The sequence below is a fragment of the Dermacentor albipictus genome, chromosome 3 (genome assembly GCF_038994185.2).
Source record: "Dermacentor albipictus isolate Rhodes 1998 colony chromosome 3, USDA_Dalb.pri_finalv2, whole genome shotgun sequence".
Classification (NCBI taxonomy): Eukaryota; Metazoa; Arthropoda; class Arachnida; order Ixodida; family Ixodidae; genus Dermacentor; species Dermacentor albipictus.
In genome coordinates, this window is record NC_091823.1 from 149,776,156 (window position 1) to 149,797,988 (window position 21,833).

The 21,833-nt window shown below is 46.4% G+C and overlaps 1 protein-coding gene across 1 annotated transcript in view; it reads left to right on the forward strand.

Moving 5' to 3' along the window:
• LOC139057619 (sialin-like) overlaps nt 1-21,833 on the forward strand; it is a 66,377-nt gene that overhangs the window by 29,871 nt on the left and 14,673 nt on the right. Inside the window, exons 3-5 of the mRNA XM_070536168.1 lie at nt 17,142-17,408; nt 17,952-18,126; nt 20,895-21,031. Of these exons, the coding sequence (XP_070392269.1) occupies nt 17,142-17,408; nt 17,952-18,126; nt 20,895-21,031 (579 nt within the window). The remainder of the gene's footprint in view (nt 1-17,141; nt 17,409-17,951; nt 18,127-20,894; nt 21,032-21,833) is intronic.

Genomic DNA, 21,833 nt, shown 5'->3' on the forward strand with positions numbered 1-21,833 from the left:
CTGAAATCGCGGTTGGAGTGGGGAGACAGGTGCTCCTATTTCCTGTTCAATGTTACACTGGTGACTGCATGCCGCAAGCGTGCATGCGGCTCTCACTTGTTTCGACAACAATATACGGATTAAAAAAAAAGCCTTTTTTCTCATAGACTCATCTAAATATACGTGAAAAAAAAAACTACATTTTTCTACACACTAAGAAAAGTTTACACGCTTTGAGTCTTATCTTGCCACGCAACAATAAACGTCATCTGTCTTATCCGCGTTTCCTTGCTTTAAGGCTGCGAGCCCGGTACTTTTCAGTAACGAACGGCCTGCGTGTTATCAGCATGACATAGCGTTGCCGACAGGAAAGTACCGGGCGCGGCGTTTTCAAGATAGGGAACGCAAGCAAGGCAGATGACGATGATCGTTTTGCGGCAGATATACACCCCAAAGGGTGTAGACTTTTCTTAGAGTGTATAGTCGACAAGACAGCAGATGCCTGCAGGAAGGACTTTGAGGAGTCTTTCGACGGTGCCGTAATTAATATCACGTAGAAAGGTTATCATATTCTTCTACGTTTAAAACATCGAACATGGGTTTTTCGCACAGAACAACGCACGACCTAAACAGTTAGAGAGAGCTTTTTGCTGTTGGGTGTGCACCACAAAGGTTCACGTGACAATACATCGTAGGCTGCTCGCCGTCAGCTGGGTACTCATTTGACACCCTTTACCACCTGGCTTAAAATATAGATCTTATACAGCCGCAGCTTATTTAAAAAATAGGATCAGGAACTCAAAATTCGACCCGGGAACCCAGCGCAAAAGTTGAAGCTACCACGAACTGTAGGACACTTCATGCGTGATGATCGACTTCCTGTGCGCTGACTTTGAAGACGACAGGAGATATTTGGATTAACTGCGCTTAAAGGGACACTAAAGCGAAACAATATCTAAGTTTAGACTAATAAAGCATTGTTTGAGAACCATGCAGGCAGCCATTTGAAAATAATAGATTCATTATTAGATGAGAAAATGAAGGTCGAAGTATCAGCATTTGACGCCGGTACGTCAGTGTGACCTCAGGGATTCCAAAGTATGTTTTCGCATTTGGGCCACGTTGGCTGAGTAAAGGTTCCCGAAACTTGCTATATTTAATATTTGGTTCCTTTAAAACACGATTTTGTCAATTTGTACCGCTATATAAGTAAGTATGCCTTAGAATATTCCATCAAAATGCATGACGTCACAGCGACCAGGTGCGGAAACATCAAGTAGGTGTCGCCACCCGTCTTTCTTTCTTACGCTTTTTCTGGCTTACCAAGCGTCTTATTGTGGTAAGAGTGATGTTTTTCGTGTCGTGGAAAGGTTATTGACTGATGCAGAAGAGCTCACTTTTCTCTTTAGTGTCCCTTTAAGGTAACGCATTCATGTTGAGCGCAGCTTTGTGTAACGCAATGCACGTTTTATGAAGGGAGCCTTCATTAACGTATTTTATTTTGCCAAACGGATTTTGACTACTTTTAAACTATAGTCGGATACAACTTTAGAAAAAAGGGGGCATTTACTCCTCCGACGTGAATGCACACGAGCATCTACCAATGGGCGCGCACTCTGGACTGACGTCATGAGCCGGACGGCCGGTGACCCCGCCGACGAAGATTGCCGCCCGCGCTTCGAACTGGGCCAAGTCGCGTCAGCTGTGCGCTTCAGCGATAAATGCATTGTTTTATATAAGTACTTTTTCCATAGCAACTCATTCATTTTAAGCTTGGAAAACGAGTAGTAGATACGCCATGTACATGCGAACAAGCGCAAAAGCCATGCAGAGCTGCTCTTTCTACTTTTGTCTCTTGCAATGAAGCTTAAGAGCAGACGACGCGCAGCGTTGTAGAAGGCACGGGGTTATTTTTCTGTCGCTATCCGGCATGTGCTGTAGCACACGAGAGCTCGACTAAACCAGTCATCAAAATACAAAAGTCTTTAATTATACCGAAGATTGCGCGTTTCAGGAGCACGATTTTTCGAGCGGGACTATTTTAGTCTCGGAAGCAATCGGCTATCGCGCTTCGGTCATCTGGGCGGGGCCTCCCCTTTTTCCTAAAGTTGTATCCGACTGTAAGTACCTAGACATCATCTCGCTTGTGGCTTTGCCATTGCAGCAAGGTGATCGTGGCGTTGTGCATCAGCGCGTGAGATGCTTGGACACTTTAACCGCTCTTATTTGTTTCCTACAATAAAAAATTAAATTATATAATTTCTGTGGAGGCATTTCCGCTACCCGTGGACAATGTTGCTTTCGAAACATGAGAAATGGTCACAATTTCAGCGTCCCCTTCGGCGTCCATGCTGGACGCGCGTCTAATAGGACGCGCCACACTCAAACTGTAAAAAAATTTGATGTTGCTCTCACGGGCTGTGCCTATGGCAGCACTAGTGCCATTGCTATCTCATCCTCAAACACAGGGACAATGCTTCACTGTACTGTGGCTAGCGAAAGTAATAGTCGGGTCTTCGGTCAGAGGGTCCGCAATGGCAGCTGCAACATATTTTCCTCCATTTCTCAAGACGCTGGTCCGACGGCCACTCATTAGCCGTGCATGCGGTCCTAAAAGAAGAAGAACAATATCTTCGTCTACTGTGAATCAAAAATGCACACTTCTTTATGCTCTTTCGCTTTCTATTATATACTATTAGCACTAGAATTCATAATTGGCACAGCCTGTGAAAATTCGGTGGTGCAGGAAGAATTAAAAGAGCAACGTCTTAGATGCGGTGGAAAATCCGCAACTGTACTCCCATATACCCAAGACCACCTGCCTCAAGCTATATTATGTGGAGTGCCGCTAGCAAGACGACCCTATAGCGTTCGAAATTGGTGCCGCCGTCCCAGCTGTCCTTCACTTGGCGCATCATCCAGGCGAATATAACGTTGGACTCTGCTTTGAACAGTGCTAATGGGTGCTTGGCAGTGTTGGTTAAGAGAATGTATAACTTTCCCTAACCAAGTGCATAGTAGTTGCATATATACATTTCCAGATTTCGCGCGTTTTATTTGGAGCCCATAAAAGATTTTACCACAACAGCCCTCTCCAAGGGAAGAGTTCAACGTGATATTTCTCAATACTCTGTACAACTTCTCCATTGAAGATATTGCGTTCAGGTCAACACTTGAAAGTTGATTCTTAATGCTTTGTCAAGTATTGACTTAGGGTCGTAGAAAAAACATGCCTTGAGTTACTGCAGACAACCGTTAGCAATAGAGCGTAGCTTGTTTTCGTGTAGCGCACAACTGTTTCTTTCTGTTTTTTTTTTAGGCTTGTCACAAGTTAGACGGAACACCCGTTATATGCCCTATACACTACGTGTATCTCTTCGAGCGCAACACCATAAAATAAAAAAAACTGTCTTATATAGGCCCCTGCTGCTTTTGCTCAGGGCTAAGTGGCTGGGCAGGTATTAGCAGTAAGAATACGTTCGAACAATAATTTCGCTTATTAAGTAGAATGTGCTAGTAGTAGTTTGTAAGTAACTTTACAAAGACTAATTTTAGGGCATATGTAATTGCGATACTGAAGCTCAGGAGTAGCGAAGTCATTTCTGCTTAGCAGAAATCCTCACTAGCACCACTTTTCACAAATTCGACCTTCAAATGCGCAACGAAATGCCTTTGCAATCTAATGTACAGCCCCTCCCCCCTCCCCCCTTCAGAAGAATAAGGGCGTCCAGCATTTTGGGACGATCTCAAATGGAACGTTGAGGCATCTGTTAGCAGATTGCATTCCCTCCTCTCTCTCCCTGTGATCTTTGTTTTCCCCTTTCCCATTCCCCCGGCATAGGGTAGCCAACCGGACGTTATTCTGGTTAACCTCCCTGCCTTCTACTTTTCTCTTTCCTCCCTTTTAGCAGATTTTGGGGACTGAAATCACGAAAATAGTGCGACACTTTGAGTTTCTGCTAAGACCACATGACTTCCTTTATCCTCGGCTTCAATTTCGCATTGACAAAATATGCCCTAAAGGTACTAATTTAGAAAAAGAATATTCGCATATTGTAGTTAATTAGGAAAATTATCGTTGCAAACTTTCTTGCTGCTAATCCCCGCCTACCTGAAGAAACCATGAGCTTCGATCTGAGCATCGAAAGATTCGAAAGATTCGAAAGCAGGAGCTTCGATATGAGCATCTTTGTTTTTTTTTAATTGCTCCGCCGTAAGAAGAAACACAAAGTTTAATCTACTGCGCTCCGACCTCTCCCATAGCGCGTAGCGCTCGCCTCAGGACCACGCATAATGTGTTGTTGCAGGCACTTTGGCGACGGATCGTCGCCCAGCTGTCGACTGAGCCGCCGTCCAAGTGCGCGTGCAGCTATTTGCGGATTATCAGCACTATCGCCGGAGGACCGGGCGAAGCGCCTTGCGGTCGCTGGTCTTTCTTTAGAGAAGAGACTGCTCGAGTAGTCGTGTAAGATTCGTGCCATTGTGTGAGCAGCCGCCTTTCGTGCCAGACGCTTGTCCTCGCGATTGTCTTGTCTGTCTCAGTCTCTTCGTTTCCAAAGTAAAATGCTAGCGCAGCGCATAAAAACGATGTGGTTATAAAGCGCATTAATACGCAGACGCGGTGCCGTGCCTGCGTGTTCGTGTGCCTTCTGATCGCATCGTGTATGTGATGTACACCAGTATTTCAAAATGACGTATACACGGCCGCGGAAGTTTACGGACCACGGGCTCTCGGAAAACGTTCCATTCCCGAGCAGCCTGTAGCAGCAGCCAGTAGCGCAGTATACGACGGTGTTGTTAGCATATTCTAGTGCAGGCTTGAAATGCAAATACCAGGCTGCCTTGTGAGGCTGCGGAGATATTCAGCTTTTTCTCGCAATTCATGGTCCGTAATACTTTGCGCCTGGATGTACATGCCAACAAGCCCGCAATGTGACACTAGTTGTTTTCCCTCGTATGTTTTAAATCGTACATCCATGCATGGTTTTATATTTCACTAACATGGTGAAAGTGTGATGTCATACTTTCGTACATTAAAAGGAAGCTCGAGTGCGCCTACCCTAAATACATGTAAAAGAAGAATTCGTTTTTCTCAGCAACCACAGCGCCAAATTTGACGAGGTTTGCTGAATTTGAAAGAACAACTTAAGATATAGTGACTGTTGGTTTCGAATTTCCGATTTAGGTAGTCAATGTTTTATTAAAAATTAGCAAGAACGAAACTTTTCAGAAAACCAAACTATCAAGTTTACAGCTCTCTAACTCAGCAATATAAAGCGATATCCCAATTCTCTGAATTGCATCTTATAGTACATCTAAAGTGAACAAAATTGATATGTCACACGAGAATCTAAAGCAATTCAGCACCATAGAAAAAGAGCATTTGCAGAACCCGTCTACACAATCTAACAGATTCACGTAAGATATAAATTGACACAACGAATCTGTCCGCTCTGAATGACCTAATGGATGCCGTTTACAGAATTGCGATATCTGTTCTAGATGCAGGGCTGTTAATTTATAAACTTCGCGTGTCTTTTTTTTTTTAACTTTCTAATTTTTGGAAATTCTTTCCACAACATTTAGGCCGTAAATCAAAATTTCGATTCCCACAGTCACTATGATTTAACGTTCCCTCTCAAATGCAACAAATTTCATTAAAAGCTGTCCAGGGGTTATCTCAGAGAAATGTTTTTGCCTTTTACATGTATTTGAATGGGCCGCGTTGGAGTTGGGCGCGAGCTAAAGTTTCCTCTTAACGCCATGAGGTGGAAAAGCTCGTCCACACCTGCAGAAATATTTAGCAAACTGCACATCTTAGAAAACCAATGAGTCTCTGCTGGAATTTTATTAATGCGGTGACAAGTTATACCTTGCCTTTCGAAAGGATCGGAAAACTTCATATTCAAAGGCTCTCGTGTGTCATATGCGCCTCCGAGACGTGTGCTCGATCAGCATGCAGGCGTTTTACTTGTCATAACGACTTGTATTAGTTTTTGCAGCCGGTTGCGTCATCTTTTCTGAAGCCAATATTGTGTGATACGCCTAACGCAAAAAGGAAAAAAAAATTCACGGGACACTTAGCTATCGCTACGTGGATGAATGCGAAAACATTGCGACCGCGTCACTCGAGCGGCGCGGCAGCGGAAGTGCGGCGACGTCACGTGTCCAACGCTGTTCGTCACGAGGTGCGCACAACGTAAGGTCCGGGGTCCGACTCCCACCAAAGGTCGTGGGTCCGAGAGCCTTCATTACCTCTACCTTAATTAACGGCGCCTTCATTAACTTCGCCTCCATTAGCACCAAATGTACAGGGTTCGACTCCCAACAAAGGTCGTGGGTTGGTGTTACCTACATAATTCTGCCTTAATTAACTACACCAAACGAAGGGGTAATGGACGAGCGAGAATACGTGCGTAAATAAGCGGTACCGTGCGCGAGAGAGATCTGCGCTTGCTCTCGCCATTCCTGTTCGTCACTGTTTTAGTACCACGAGCGGTTATTTCTTCTTGCTTTGCTTAGGCTATGAGCTGCAGCGCCCTAAAGGTCTTTTTTTTTCCAAGGAGCAATAGAAAACACAAGCACAAACACGTCTTCTGCGGGAAACGCTTTGAACATGGATGTTATTATCCATGCAGCCAGATTCGTTGTATTCCAAACGAATTCGTTGGGTTCTCAGCGGAATCCCTTGGATTCCGAGTTACTTTGTACGCGCACGTTTTTCGACTTTAAAAACGGCTCAGAAAGAAGGCATCAACTTTCAACTCTGACCGAGTCGAGGCTCGCTGTAGAGGTGAGAGGAAGCGACAGCAACCTTCCAAAACACCGTTCTAGGTCACAACCACAGGAGTCCGGCTTCCACGTTCCTTCCTGGTCTTTGTTTGCGCTGCGAGATCGAGTGCTGTTGTGGCGCAACCGAGGAGGTCGATATCCGCCGCGCGTCCCACGTTTTCCAGCCCGATTGATAAGCAAAGCAGGAGGCCGCTGCGGGAGGCCAGACATTGGCGCAGCCAGCCAGAATAGAAAACAAAAGAAATCAGCCAGCGTCATCCCATGTGCGGACCGAGACGCGGCCGAACCGCCCGTCCGGGCGTTATCGCGACGTGCAGTACACGATAGTGGCTGCGCTTAACGAGCGCATGGATTGCCCGCTGTTTCTCGACGAGAGCCCTGTTTGCGCTACACACACACGTTCACGTGTGCGTGTACGCACGTTTCGAGCAACAGCGTTCTTGCCTGGCGACAGAGCAAGCGGACTGCCACACGGTGCTGTATCTGACGTGCACGTGAGGACACTTCACTTTCTCTGGTGCAGAGAGCCAACATATCCGCGGTCACGAGACCCTGGAACTCGGGTCGCGTGATGCTTGACGTAAACACGCGGTGCCGGCTCTGGCCGGTCGGAACGAGCTCCGCAATTGTCTCTTTTTCTTTCTTTGCTCGCGCTGTTTGTTTCTTTTTTCCCCCTCATCGACCCTGTTGGCACCTTTGTTGTTTTGCATTCTATAGATATAGCTTCGCTGAACGAAGCATAACCCTGTCCTACCTATCGTGTTACAATACGACCCGTGTGGAAAGTATGCGCATCGCAACGGCCAACCGGAAATACGACTAAGCGAACGCACTGGAGGCACGATCCTGTTGCCGGTTTTGATGATCCCTTTGCGACCTCAGTTCGCACACTCACTCGCACACGTCCGCGGCAAGACAGCCACCGCAACGCTTCAATAACTAATTTGACTTAATGCAGCAACTCGGGAACCACGTAGTAAGAATGAATTACTTTCGACCGATCGAGGAAAAATCCCAGCGTAAGAGCATGCCACCCACATCGCAATGGGGCGGCCAAAGCCCACATCTGGACTGCCGATGCCTGAAAGCAGCAACCTCGTGCGTGCTAACCAGCAAGGTTATTCATTCCCCATGACAGCTAGTGTTTTCAGATGTTGTCGTGAGACTCGGCGCTTTGGTTCAAAGACGCAGGCGGCACGTGCTGTTGTTTAAAACGCTGCGCGGCGTTCCAGACTGGCCCGTGGAAGTATTAGTGGGCTCCCGCGCCCGGGTAAGGCATGACGGTAGAGGAAGCGCGCCTCCCATAACACAGTGCAACACAGTGCCACCAATATCCACCCCTCAACATTCTAAACACACTCTTGTATGGCCACAGGGGTTGGTTCTTCGTAATATTTAATGCGATTATCATTCTTGGCGAAAATCACCGGCTTTCCGATGGGCTAACTAGTATGTATGTATGTATGTATGTATGTATGTATGTATGTATGTATGTATGTATGTATGTATGTATGTATGTATGTATGTATGTATGTATGTATGTATGTATGTATGTATGTATGTATGTATGTATGTATGTATGTATGTATGTATGTATGTATGTATGTATGTATGTATGTATGTAACCGTTTTTCCCACCAATTTGGGTCTCATGTAGTCCATGGTCGAACGGTCAGAGCATCAGGCTGCTGTGCTGAGGGAACCGAGTTTGAAACCGACTGCCGGAATATCTTGGGTCACTGGGCACGTGACACCGGGCAGGCGACGCTCAATGGTTCAACTGTTACACGCCAGCTTGCGCTACTCTGCATGCGCCGCACGTTTATATACCGCTGTTCAGTGAACCTCCTTGACACCAATCCGCATCATTGGGCATGTGCCCCTGTGTAAGTGCGCGCTTATCAACGACAAAAAAAAAATGGCTGTGGCTTAGGTAAGGTTAAGCCCAGGATGCGAAGCATACTAGCCTTTATTTTAGTTGTTGAACCACTGTTTAGCCTGGTGAACTGCTGTTGCTTGGCTATATTTGGTTCGGCTAGACGAAGAAACAACTCATGCATTACTTCTTCGCCTTCAAGAGTGGAACGCGACAGCGTTCCCGTCGACCCGCCAAGGGGTGTAAGACAATGGGCTACAGGGCAGCGACTACGCGCCCCGCATTGGACGCGGTGAGCGTCGAGCAAAGCAGCGTTCGGCGCGGCAACGAAATGTGCGCCTGAGCAAGAGACGCACGCCTTAGAAACAGCGCGTTTCTAAGGCAACACCGCATTCACTAGAGGCGCTTTTGTACCGCTTTGAAGCGTTGTACTCGTGGCTCAGTGGTAGCGTCTCCGTCCCACACTCCGGAGACCCTGGTTCGATTCCCACCCAGCCCGTCTTGCAAGAGTTGAGCCAAAGCCACTTCTCCTCTGTCGTGACGTCACGGTGTCACGTGATTTCATGGTCACCACCGCGCCTGAGGAGCTGGGTTGAGCCCTCGTAATATGCTTCGCATAAAAACTATTCACTCAACCCTTATCTGATGCTTGGGCGCAATCGGACCCGCGTCATACATATCCAGACAAACCTCTACGCGCAATACATTCACTCATGCGCCCCAGCGTCCATTTCGTGGCGGCGCCGCTGCATGATCCATCATGTCCGCTGGGAAGCGCGAGGCAGGAGCCCGGCTGGAGGCACGGCTCATACATATAGCGTGTATCTGCAGTGGCAATACGCTGCCTCGCTACTATACTGTGCTAATGGTATTAACGTCGACGTTCATCGTGAGATGGGTTCTGCTGCCATTTATTTATTTAGATTTTTCTCCTATGACTACAAGTACAGCTTCTGCGTCTCTCGAACAAATCGCTCTAGAATTCTGACCTCACGAGCCGTCGCTTTATAGGACTGCTAATGTATTGCTGCAGCTCTTACAGACAACAAATCTGCACGAGTGATCTAGAGTGAACAAATCTAGCCCTGACGAGCGTTGTTAACTGTGATTCTGTTCTGCGAACAGAAGTGATTGTGTGCGTGTGCTTTGTTTCCCTCTCTCGCTCTCTACATCGGGGTGGTTCTTTCACTCCTTCTTCCATGGAGGCTCCTGTTAAATGCCTTTGCAAGTACGTTCGATCCTCGAGGTCTGCTTAGGGGCATAGCTGCCGGGTCGAAAGAAGCCAAATTGGCAGTGCTATACTACGACATTTTGTGTACAGCTGCTAAGCAATCTTACGGGAGTTCCCAGCCACCTGTTAAGTCTGAAAGGGACGTTAAAGAGAAAAATTGTCTCTTCAGTATCAGTAAATTATCTTTCCCCAATACCAAAAATACCACACTTACCACGACAAGATGGCCGATAAGCCGGGAAAAAAAAGAAAAACGCGAAGAACGAGTAGCGACGCCGCCATTAAGTTCTCGGACTACCTCACCATGACGTCATAGATACTGACAGCGCCTGCTAAGACCCACTTAATTCTTTAGCGGTAAAGATGGACTACACTGCGTCCTAGAAGAGCCTATGGCAAGTTGCGCGAACTTTTGCTCAGGTGGCGTGGCTCAAATACGAAAAAAATACTTTTAAATCTGTGACGTCATACTGACGTACTAGCATAGGGGTTTCAGCGCAAACTTCAAAAAACGAAATTTTTGAGCTTGATTTCTCATCCTAATAATGGATCTATAATCGTGAAACTAGCGGCAAGAGAATTTCCAAAGAATACTATACCCGTCTAAAGTGATTTATTGCTTTGCTTTAGACATGTACCTTTAATATGTGGAAAAATGAAGCAGTGACTCAAATAAGTGTTTTTTTTATTCCAACGTATAGTGCGTAAACTAATGATGAGGCAAAAAGCTCGTTTAAACAGTTTCACCAGGCCCTATACCGACCGTGACGAGGCATTTGTTATAACATATCGTCGTTAATATAGAACTGTAAAAGAACACAGTACAAAACTATAGTATAAAAGATGAGAAAGGGTGGAGTACTTTACAAAAAATTTTATCATTACACAATAATCTGTATAGGTAGCAATTTCGGTAAATTAGACAAAGATAACGTAACTATCAAAGCTGCGTATGACATTTTTATTGATATGTTCATGGCGGTATAAGATTGTGTGCTGTGCATTTCTGACCCTATGACGTGGATTTTTTTCATTTTCTTACATATATTTTTCACATTGTTGTTTACACTATGCGAAAAAGAGTAGCTGTCACCCTTATAAGGTGACTACGTCTCTTTATTTCTTTGTTTTTTATTTCAATAATAAAAAAACGGGACTGTAGAACAAAACAAAACCAATAGATGTGTCTTTCAAAGTGTTGTGGTTGTTTACGCAGTGTTGAACGTGCGCAATTATCTTTTGTAATGCAAACAATTATGACTAATTAAGCTTTAGAACAATGCACCTAGAGTACCGAGAACAAATCAAAACTAATAAAATTCAAATATGTCAAAAAAAGAAAAACGTGGTTAATGAAACTTCTCAGCCTCAGCTGTCCCCCCTCGCCCCACTGCTTTCCTCCCCACCACCCTACGCTCTCGCAGTGGGTGTATGCACCTCTCCGTCCCGCCTGCTTGGTGCCGCCGTATCAAGCGCAAGCGGCTGCAACGGAGAGAAACGGCCAAGGCGCGCGCCTGTTTTCGCCGCTCGGCGATGTAGCCGGAAAAGAAAACGACGCGCTCTCGATCGCTCGCCGGAAGGGAAGCTTTTCCTTCCTCGTTCGGTGAGGTCGCATGCGATCCGCGCAGACCGGAAGTTGTCCGCGCAGCCGCGCGCGCTCTCTTTTCATCGTCGACGCTCTTGGGCTCCGATGCTGCAAAAAAAAAAGGGGGGGGGGGGGAAGCACGCGAACACTATAACTGCAGTCAACACGAACGACAACAAGAGCGAGGACGACGACACATATACACAAAGGCCAACGTTAAGAAACAAATTGATTTAAAGAGAAACACACACACACAGCTCCATTGCATGCAGATGAGTCTCAGCGTCCCTCGAAAAACGGTGGCCTCTAAATGGAGGCTCCGTTCGCATATCTGTGGGGAGCAGGAACTTCTTGTTCCTCGAAAAATAAAAGCTGGCTGGTCGCACCATGCAGGGCGCAGAAGATGGCAGGCGCCGGTTGTCTGATTGGCGTTCGCGGAAGAACGCGCTAATCCAAGCTCACTCTAGAAGATGAAGAAAAAACGCACATTCCGCAGATTTATTTCTTGTACTTTTGAAGTGCCACTGGGATCTGTTTTGACAGACATCTCTTGCTGCTGGTCATTCCACTGTGCATCCTTATAGGAAAAGCTGTTGACGGGCGTCATCATTTCAGCCTGTTGCATGTTTTATATCTCGGAAGCCTTCAGTCGCAGTTATAACCACAAGGAAAATTTCAACCACGTGGATCGGTTATCGGGAGCGCACGAAATTAATAATGTGCTTCCCGGCGCGCCGGGACACCTTACAAGGGCATGTAGTTAAACTCAATGCCACTAGAATAAAGATTAGGAACTGAAACTGCTCCAGTATAGCTCAGGCATCCCTGAACTTTTCGTTTGTGCAAGAACCATTTGCCATTTACCGGAGTCCTTCGCGAATAAAACTATCTTAAAATTATTCGATGACCATACCAGATTCCGTTTCCCGTGCCACGTTACATACCGAAATATTCAATTGTTTGACTGTGCCCAGTCCATGTCCAACTCAAGATAAAACCCATTTTCCTCCCGTAACGATCTGCTTTCCCCTATCACGCTATCTCACATTCTAATATACCCGCAGCTGATATCGCATGTAATACTATGGCGCAGCCCTTGTAAACAGTCTCAAGTGCATTTTATATCTGCTGCTCTTACTTGCGCACTGTCATTACGAATATTTGATCAGCTGCGATGAATTTTGTGGTACCACGTCTTTCTCTTGATCATGCCTGCCACTATGGTAAGAAGAGATGCCAACTCGTTATTTCATTTTAAAGCCGCCTATGTAATGTCCTCCCGAGCTTTTTCTGCACATGAAATACCAGCGGCAGTACCGCTTTATAGCTAGGTGCTTCTGCGAAGACATATAAGTAATTAAAAAAAAAAATTTTCTGTCGCAGATAGCACATATCTTCTCCTTGAGCCGTTCTACTCGAAGAGGCGCACATTGGTTTCATGCGAAATCGAAATGCATAATATACTAATTAACAAAAATCACTAAGTTATCAAGTACCTATCTTACGTCAGATATTGCAATCTGCGAATTGTATATAGATCGTAATACTGCAAGGCATATCCACCTCAAATAATTCTGTGGATGACATCATATTCGCGATAAGCACCATCATTCTTGCTGTAAAAGTTCATGGTTATACGACTTACTTTTTTTTAACAAAGCATTGTTTTATGCATGGAAGCAGAAAAGTAACTTTACCGCCAAGGTGTTTCTTCGCAAAGTTATGAAATTAATATCTTGAAATTGATGTCATGCTCAGAATTCATTCTAATTGGGTGTACCTTATGAATTCCCAGGCTACAATTAGTAAATTACAATATGCGCTGTAAATTAAGTAGTTAAGAGCTGAATCAGTGAAATTTTCCTAATTAGTCGTTTATGCATTTCGATTTCTTGTGCAAATAATGTCCGCCTGTTTGGGCAATCCAGCTCAATGACTATAATTGCGCTACCGGCCACAGATGATTTTCACAAATGACCTAAAATCTTGGCAGAAATACCCGGTATATATGAAATGCATGAACGCGACTTCTGCAGCTTTGACGCAACGTTTTGCAGCGAAGTTCAGAACGCAGGAGTAGGAGCAGCTCTCAATAAAGCGCTTTAAAAGATTCTTACCTTAAGATGCCGTTGGCACAAAGAGGAGGTCACGTTTATTAACAATAATGAACACGTCGCAAGCTCGCATCTCAAGCTCACAATGAAACGGTTTAAAGCGCTCATATACTATCATCGCATCGATACCGTGGGTGCCACCACGTTTGATCACGTGGTGACGCGTCCGGTGCTTGCCTCAGCTGCCTCCGTTTCATACGTGTTTACAATGCATGTGCATGACGTCCCGGTGCATCTCAGAAAACCTCTGTTTCGGCGGATGTCGTAGACGGTGACAAGGTGGACGACACGCAAAGCTTTGGCTACAGCTTTAAAGAGCATGTAAGCGCTTTCGGAGCGCATTTCGCTTTGTCCAATTGGCGCGAGGAGCGTATATGCAGCTTTTAATAAAATGTGGGGCGAAAGATGTATTCCAAGCTATCCTAACTTTCCGCTTATGAATAGAAGCAGTATCAGCGTGTTTAGCTCTTCGTTCTATATTCAGCAAATACATTTAAGCAGCGGGTTGTCAAATTTCTGACTCGGGAAAGGTAACCGGGCGGTCACTATCTGATTGTCTATTTTCTGCCTGATCACTCACGGGTGTGCTCAGTTGCGAGAGATTTGTTCTTGCTCGGCACAATGCTTGTAACGTAAATGTTATGTACGTTGTAAAAGCTTGTAGCAAATACGTATTGTCGCTAGTCATTCGCTTACCGCGTGGACCGTTACGAAACATTCAGCCATTTCAGCTCCAAACATTAGTGGGCTGTCGGTACAGCTGCTGTCACCCATGTTTCGACGCCCGTTCACTTATTCTTGACAAGTTGGTGATAGAGAGGGCTCAAGGCTAAACCCCATGAGCGCGATATTGTGCGCGACAGCGACGAGCGACGGCTTCGAGCGAAGGATCGGGCCGTCGCTTGAACAGATCGCTTGGTCTTGTTGCGCGATCGCTCGATTCTGCAAATCTAGAATTCATCGCTCGTCGCCCGGAAGTGCTATGAGCGACTAGCCAATAGCACGAAGCCGGAACTGGATGTACGTCACTCAAGTACTACTGATTGTGGCACGGAACGAGAAAACTATTGAATTCTTATAGTGCAGGGATAAGAACATAGTGGAAGACCTTGAAAAATATCTTATGCTGCTTTTTATAGTAAAAGACATCGCCTTAAGGTAATAAAGCACGCGTCACGCTTGTTTCGGCGCCTATATTGCTGCCCTCATACCGGCAACACTGGGGAGACGTCGCTCGAAGTCATCGCTCGCATGGGGTACGACTTGTGCCCCCGCTTGTCGCTGTCGCGCGCAAGATCGCTCGCATGGGGTTTATACTTTATGTTTGCCTTTGAGTTGCGGTGTGTGTGTGCGTAGAAAGCATGCGACAAACTTGCTACAAGCCAATTAAGAAGCGGCGCTACTCCCTTTGTCAGCGTATAACGAGTGGTTCTCGCTCTTGCTAACGAGCCGGGGTTGAAGTCTTTTTCTAGGTGGTTATAGTGCTACAACGCTGGCGGATGAGTGAAATTTTTTTATGGACAAGGCACGCCGTGCACCTCGAAAAGCCGGCAACACAGGCAGACCTTATGTAGCAGCGGACCGTGAACTTGGACATACAGACTTATTCCATGCCTGAATGCGCCACTCACAATTTTTACAGTTGACTACTGCACACCTCTTCACTCCACTGCTCCGTATGTTGCAGCATAAATGGAGCACAGTGCGTTAACGATAACCAAGTTGCATATTCGACGCTATCGCTGAGGCGACGTGCTGTAGCCGCCGAAAGCGCCATCTCGTTTCTCCAGAGGAAACTGCTTCGTTTAAAGTGTTCGCATTGTTTCTGTACATAGCTCCGGCAGCCGCATGCAGGGACAGTAGTTGAAATAGAGCGCCTACCGCCATCTTTATTACAACGCAGGAAATGAGGAAACCCGCAACACATACGCGCAGCGCTGAATGACGCGGAGACTACTGGGACAGACGACGCCGTAAGGAAACCTGAGGAGCATGGATGTAAATGGCTCGTAATAAAAAAATAATAAAAGTCGCACCTTTGCTGATAATGATAATATCAACCTTTGTTGATAATGAGAAGCAGTGACGCGAAAGTTGCGTGATATTATACACAGCAAGTTGTGCACTCTTTTGTGCAGGGCCGGCTAGTATTCGCAGGTGCACGCAAGCAATCTTTTTTCGAGAAGGAAGCTTTTAAGTCAGTGATACCTCTACGCCTAGTTGATATCGTTTGGGTAGGTGGCGCTCCTGTGTAGTGGAGAAACAGAAAAACACGACCATGTAGTTAGTCACATAACCACGGACGCGGCTATTTCTTCCTCCTCACTTCTTGCCACAAATATCATGCGTACGTGGTGTCCCGGCTATCATGCGCCGAGTTTCTGAAAAAAAAAATGCCGATTGTGATACGTGAATAAGACCATGCGCATGCTGTTTAGAGCCTTGTTGCGAAGCCGCCAGTAAATGTAGGCCCCGAAATCAAATATTTGTTTGAAGGCGTGACTATCTAACTTTTCCTTGATGTTTTAATTGGCAAGATGCCAATTAGGCAGCTGGATATAATCATAAGGCACGTCAAAATAAGGTGTTTTCAGAAAGGCATATACGTCCCGTGTTTCTGGCAAATAGAGGAAGCCCGCGAACTATGAAAAGTACCAATGGACTCCGCGCTCCTGTTCGTGGGTATAGCAGAGCCATCAACAGTGCACAGTGGGAAAGCAAGCTGCTGATACGTTACTGGCCTGCGCAGCGGTGATGACAGCGCGCGTGTTTTTGCGGCAACGCGCCAACAGCTGAAACAGTTTTGGTCTGACGAAAGCTTATGACCGAAGAGGCTTTCAAAAGGACCCGTACCTTCTCTTGAATAGTAGTATTCTGTCGTTGACTCTGTTTTAGATGACATTATGTCATTTCCTTATTTTATTGTTTAGATGTTGTTAGGTAAACTTACACCGTGCTTTCCCAATCTTTAAGTAACTGAAGTGTGATGTACTCCCTTTTGCTTGTATACTACTCATGTGCTTGATGCAACAAATACAATATACGACACGCAATGGTGTCTGAGAGGTAAAATGTCCGACTGGCCATCTGTGCGACCACAGATGTAATCTTTGCGAAGCACACCAGTTTCTTCGTTATTTCATTATAGAATTCGGGAAAAGGACTCTGGAATTCCATCGATAGGCATCAGCGGCGACAGACATCTAAAAGACTGAGCTGATAATAGCTAAGATTCTTACAAAAGTATGTCCTCATATGTGAATCGCACCAGGAAAGTTTTTTTTTTTTTTTCGGGCTGGTCGTGCGCTGCCACCTAAACAAAAGGATACTGATCCGAATAGGTGGAGCACTCGAAGAGCTGCAATATTTCTGGTAATGAGTCATTCATTTCCGCTCTGTGTTATATCTTCAACAACGAAAGTTCCTTAAAATGCGCACTTCATAAATTGGTCCCCTTGCAGCACTCTGTTATGCTGTCAAATTGAGCAGAAAACTTGGTCTAATTTGCGGAGTTCCGCCAAATATGGCCCTTCTCTTCACTCATGCGTCTTCCTTTTGCCGCAGAGGGCCGGTGAAGGCGAGTTCCCGTGGAACCCGTGGACGCAGGGCGTTGTGCTGGGCGCCTTCTTCTACGGCTACGCGGCCACCCAGATGCCCGGCGGGTGGCTGGCCGGACGCGCCGGGGGAAAGTGGCCCTTCGGACTCGGGCTGCTGGGCACAGCCCTGGGCTCCCTCGTCACGCCCGCCGCCGCACGCGCCCACTCGTCCTCCTCGCACGACGCCGGGGCGGCAGCCCTGGTCGCCGTGCGGGTGCTCGAGGGACTCGGCGAGGTAACGTGGCCGAGTGCAGTCTGCGTCAAAAGTGTGCGGGCCGTGAAATCTCACAGAATGTTGGAATTCCGAGTAGTTTTCGAGCGTGTAGCCGGTAAAACCGCACAGCGATGCTCTTTTCCGCATGCTAGTAGTGCAGGCTTGAAAGCCGAATAGCGTGCTGCGTTTCCCCGCTACGAAATTATCCAGCTTCCCCTCATATCCTCTTTTTCATAAGATCTGAAGCCGACTGCACGTACAGTCTCTACCTTCTCTTTCTTTCAAGCATGCTTAGATGCCATTTGGTTGCAACTTCAACCTTACCCTGATCCTAGCTGCTTTATGGACGTCACTGACTTATTAATTATCAGAATTTCACACATCGAAACACACAAGTCGTCTTTCCTAATTGACAGTGTATTCTATATATATATATATATATATATATCTGAGTGTGTATGTGTTTTGTAAGGTAATCCAGTGGAGACCATCCACAGTGCAAGAGCAGCCTGGAACTGTAGCCCCGGCACCTCGCTGACGCAGTGAATCTGACGGTGCACACAGGGCGTCACGTACCCGGCCATGTTCAGCATGGTGGCCGAGTGGGCACCTCCGCACGAGCGTGGATCTCTGCTCGCTGTGGCATACGTGGGCGCCAATGTGGGTGCCATCCTGGCCATGCCCATGACGGCCATGCTGTGCGACACCATTGGTTGGGAGTCCGCATTTTACGTGTTCGGTGAGCGCTGCACCTTGTTTCTTAGCCGTCTTCCCCGTAATCACTATAGCGTGTTTTGCCTTCAGTACAATACAAAATACCTCTACCAACGACCTTCAATTGTCCATGTCTTTTCTCTTCCAACCGTCACCACCCTGTGCCTGTGAATTTTCTCGTGTCATCACACCACCTCATTACCTGCCGTCCTCTACTGTGTTGTTCTTCCCTTCGCATGTGGGGCCAAATGGACAAAGCATACTTTTTCCCGACTGCACCCGCCTAAGAATCGTCAGATAACAATAACGAACCTACGATATTGAAACGCTGTGGTGACGGTGAAGAACCAGACAGTAGCGAAACTATGAGCAACCAATTAACTTAACGCTCTATTGGGCGAACCTGTGCCAAAAAAAATTACACTAAAGAACAACCATAGGGGCGAGCACAGTCGGCGATAGTCGAAAAGCTGACCTGCGATTCAGACGCATCGGCAATTTATGCATGACTTTTCGGCAAATCCAGCCTTACCACTGGTGATCGCGTGCCTTCCAGAATGTACAACACTATTCGCCTCGCGCAAGCAAACTGATTACACGTCTTCACGCATCCGAAAACGTTTGCGATCGTTCTTGCCGATTCTATCTGTTATATACCTTCTAGCAAAACCTTGTGCCTTCCATTGGGGCATAACTTTTAACGTGTGTTAGCTGGTGAAATGCGCACAGCGGAAAAAGTTAAACAAGTACGCGTGTCAATATACTACCAAGGATGACCCGTCAATGTACAAAAAATTATTGGGTGTTTTACGTGCCAAAACCACTTTTTGATTATGAGGCACGCCGTAGTGGAGGACTCCGGAAATTTCGACCACCTGGGGTTCTTTAACGTGCACCTAAATCTAAGTACATAGGTGTTTTCGCATTTCGCCCCGATCGAAATGCGGCCGCCGTGGCCGGAATTCGATCCCGCGACCTTGTGCTCAGCAGCCTAACACCATAGCCACTGAGCAACCACGGCGGGTTCGTCAATGTAAAAAAACCATATGTAAAAAAAACCTTTGCACATTTCATAGAAGAGTCTTAACGGCAGAAACAAAATGTTTAGCTTATGGTAGCAACTCACTGAGAACGCTTGTATTAATTGCCTACTTTATGAATCGCAAGGACTGCTTTGAGGCAACATTGAATGTCCTTGACGACGGCTGTCCGTTAACTGTTAGAAAAGCGATTAGGCAGCGGAACGATTCAACACACAAGGCGGAGCTCTCAAAGCTTTATTACCTCCTTTAACGAGCACTGGAATTGAATCTGATTATTTAGGTGTATTGTTTATATATCTCTGGTTTCTATATTTTATTTTGTTGTAGTGTAGTTGTCCATTTGCCAATTTATTCTTCATTTTTTATAGGTGCTGTCCGGTACGTAGTGCTTGTACGAATGGTCTTAACCCTTCTTATACAACAACAGTTTTCGATTCCAGCAAGTCGATGCCAAAATGCTCGTCAATGTATATTTTCTCATTTCACCGTTTCCTTGCATCATTGCTCTCTGATAATATGACAAGCGTATTTTGTGGAGAAGCCAACCAGTTAAATTGCCCTTGTGGTCGCAAGTCTACGATTTATCTATAGGAATCGGTAGAAGTTGGCCGTTCTTCCACAAGGGTGATATTGTCTGTTTTCTTTGTTGTGTCCTCAAGCGGTCGAAAAGCACTTATGAAAGGTTAGTCAGACCTGTACCAGAATTAGCAGTCCAAAATTATACCGGTTGTCGCTCTGATGATAAGATTTCTTAGGAATATCCCAGCCACTCGCCCACTTCTTCCCCAGCTTCTTGACTTCACGACCTTCATCAACGTTATCTTGCGCGCATTTCTTAAATACTATGGACATCAGCTGGTAACACTACTCGTCCCTCTTGTCCCAGTCGACAAGTGATAGAGTCAGCGCCTTCTGTTTTCTTTGGGCACGATGTCATCCCCACAGCTCACTGAATGAAATGCTGGTTTTCCTGTCCTCGATGAATATTGTCGCGTTGTAGTATCGGTGAAGAACCACATAGTAATGAAAACTGCGAGTCACAAAAGTAACTTTCTGTTGGGTGAACTTGAACCCGGAATAACAAGTGATACTTAAAGCACAACTATATAGCAGCGAGCAAAGTCGTCGATCGTCGAAAAGCTAATCTCCGGCTGGAAAGCCTCCGCTATTTATACATGAGTCACTGTACAATAATTCCAGCGTAATCGCTGATGCTTGCTCAGCTTCTAGAATATACACCACCGTTAGCGTAGCACATGCTATCTGAATATAAACAAGATTATTTTGCTATAGGATCGGCGAGAACACTCGAGAAAGTTCCGATACGTGAAAGCGCGTCTTACGCCGAAAGATAACTTGCGACGATTAATTAGTCGGTGATAAGCAGTCTCCGGAAAACCATGAACAATGTGCACATGTCAATACCTTTGGCTGCATTCGTTGACATGAATTCGGGGGAGGTAACGTAAACTCAAAGGACGGATGTCAGTAGCACCAAGAGACCGTCACTACGTCATACCTCGTATGACACTTGCCTTGACAAATTAGGACACTGTGTTGCACGTTCCAAAAAGCGCTAATGATGTGATGAGCGAGTAATGGTTGCGTCGCTCTCTTCGCCGTTTGCGATTTTCGCGATGTTCACATTAGCATACGTCTTGAACTGGGCACTCCTCCGGGAGAGTTCATCATTCGTAAAATCAATTCTACATTCAACGTTTCTCACCAATGGTATCGCTTCTGTGCGCAGGGCTGGTGGGATGCGCCTATTTCGGGCTGTACTCGTGGCGAGTACGTAGCACGCCTGAGGAGGACCCGTGGATTAGCGACGCCGAGTACGACTACATCGCCCTCGGACGCACAGCCAGGCCTCTGCCGCCACTGCAGGTGCGTGCTACTGCTGCACACTCAGGAAATGCTGGCGGGTAGAGCTGAATATCTTCATCAACACATGTGAGAATGCAATCCGCCAAGCAGCGAAACTTCGTCATCATACTTGGTGGCCTGGGCTAACTTAATTCTCGGCACACCTAGACATTGAGTGCACAGAAAAATATTTGGTCTAGCTATGGAACAGAAATGAGAAATGGTGGGTGTAAACTTTATTTTAAAATGTCCGGTACAGGTTCGCAATTTTTAGTCCTAGCATTTGAGGTGCGGGATCAGCTAGGCCTAGGTACTGCGTAGCCGGGAAGGAATCCGCCACTCGCTGTTCAAAGGTGCCGCTGCCCTGCGGAAGGGTGCGAGGTAAACTAGGCTCGCCTATATGGCCCGAACAATCCTTGCGCTTTGTCGTCCTCGCCTGGCATGTCTTTTTCGTGGGTGCGAGTTGTAAACAACGCATTCCAAGTAAAAAAAAAGAATAGCCTATTTTTTAGCTGTACGGAATGCCACAGAATGTGAACATCGCCCAGGATAAGAGCATCTACCACAGCCCTCACGCGCGCTCTTGCTTTTGCCTGGAGTCCACAGGTAGCGGTGGTACAAGCGTGCTCTCAGCCAGCTGCTCGGTAATTAAGGGCTCTGTAAGTTTGGAAAATGGGTTTTCGGCTTCTTGAATTACGGCGATCGCCTACGTGGCATGTGTAGTTATATGTTCCGTTGGAGAAAGCGAATTCCACCGAACACTACGATATACTGCTGAAGCGCCCGATTTCCGCCCCTTCTTTTCAGTTTGACCCACAGCTAC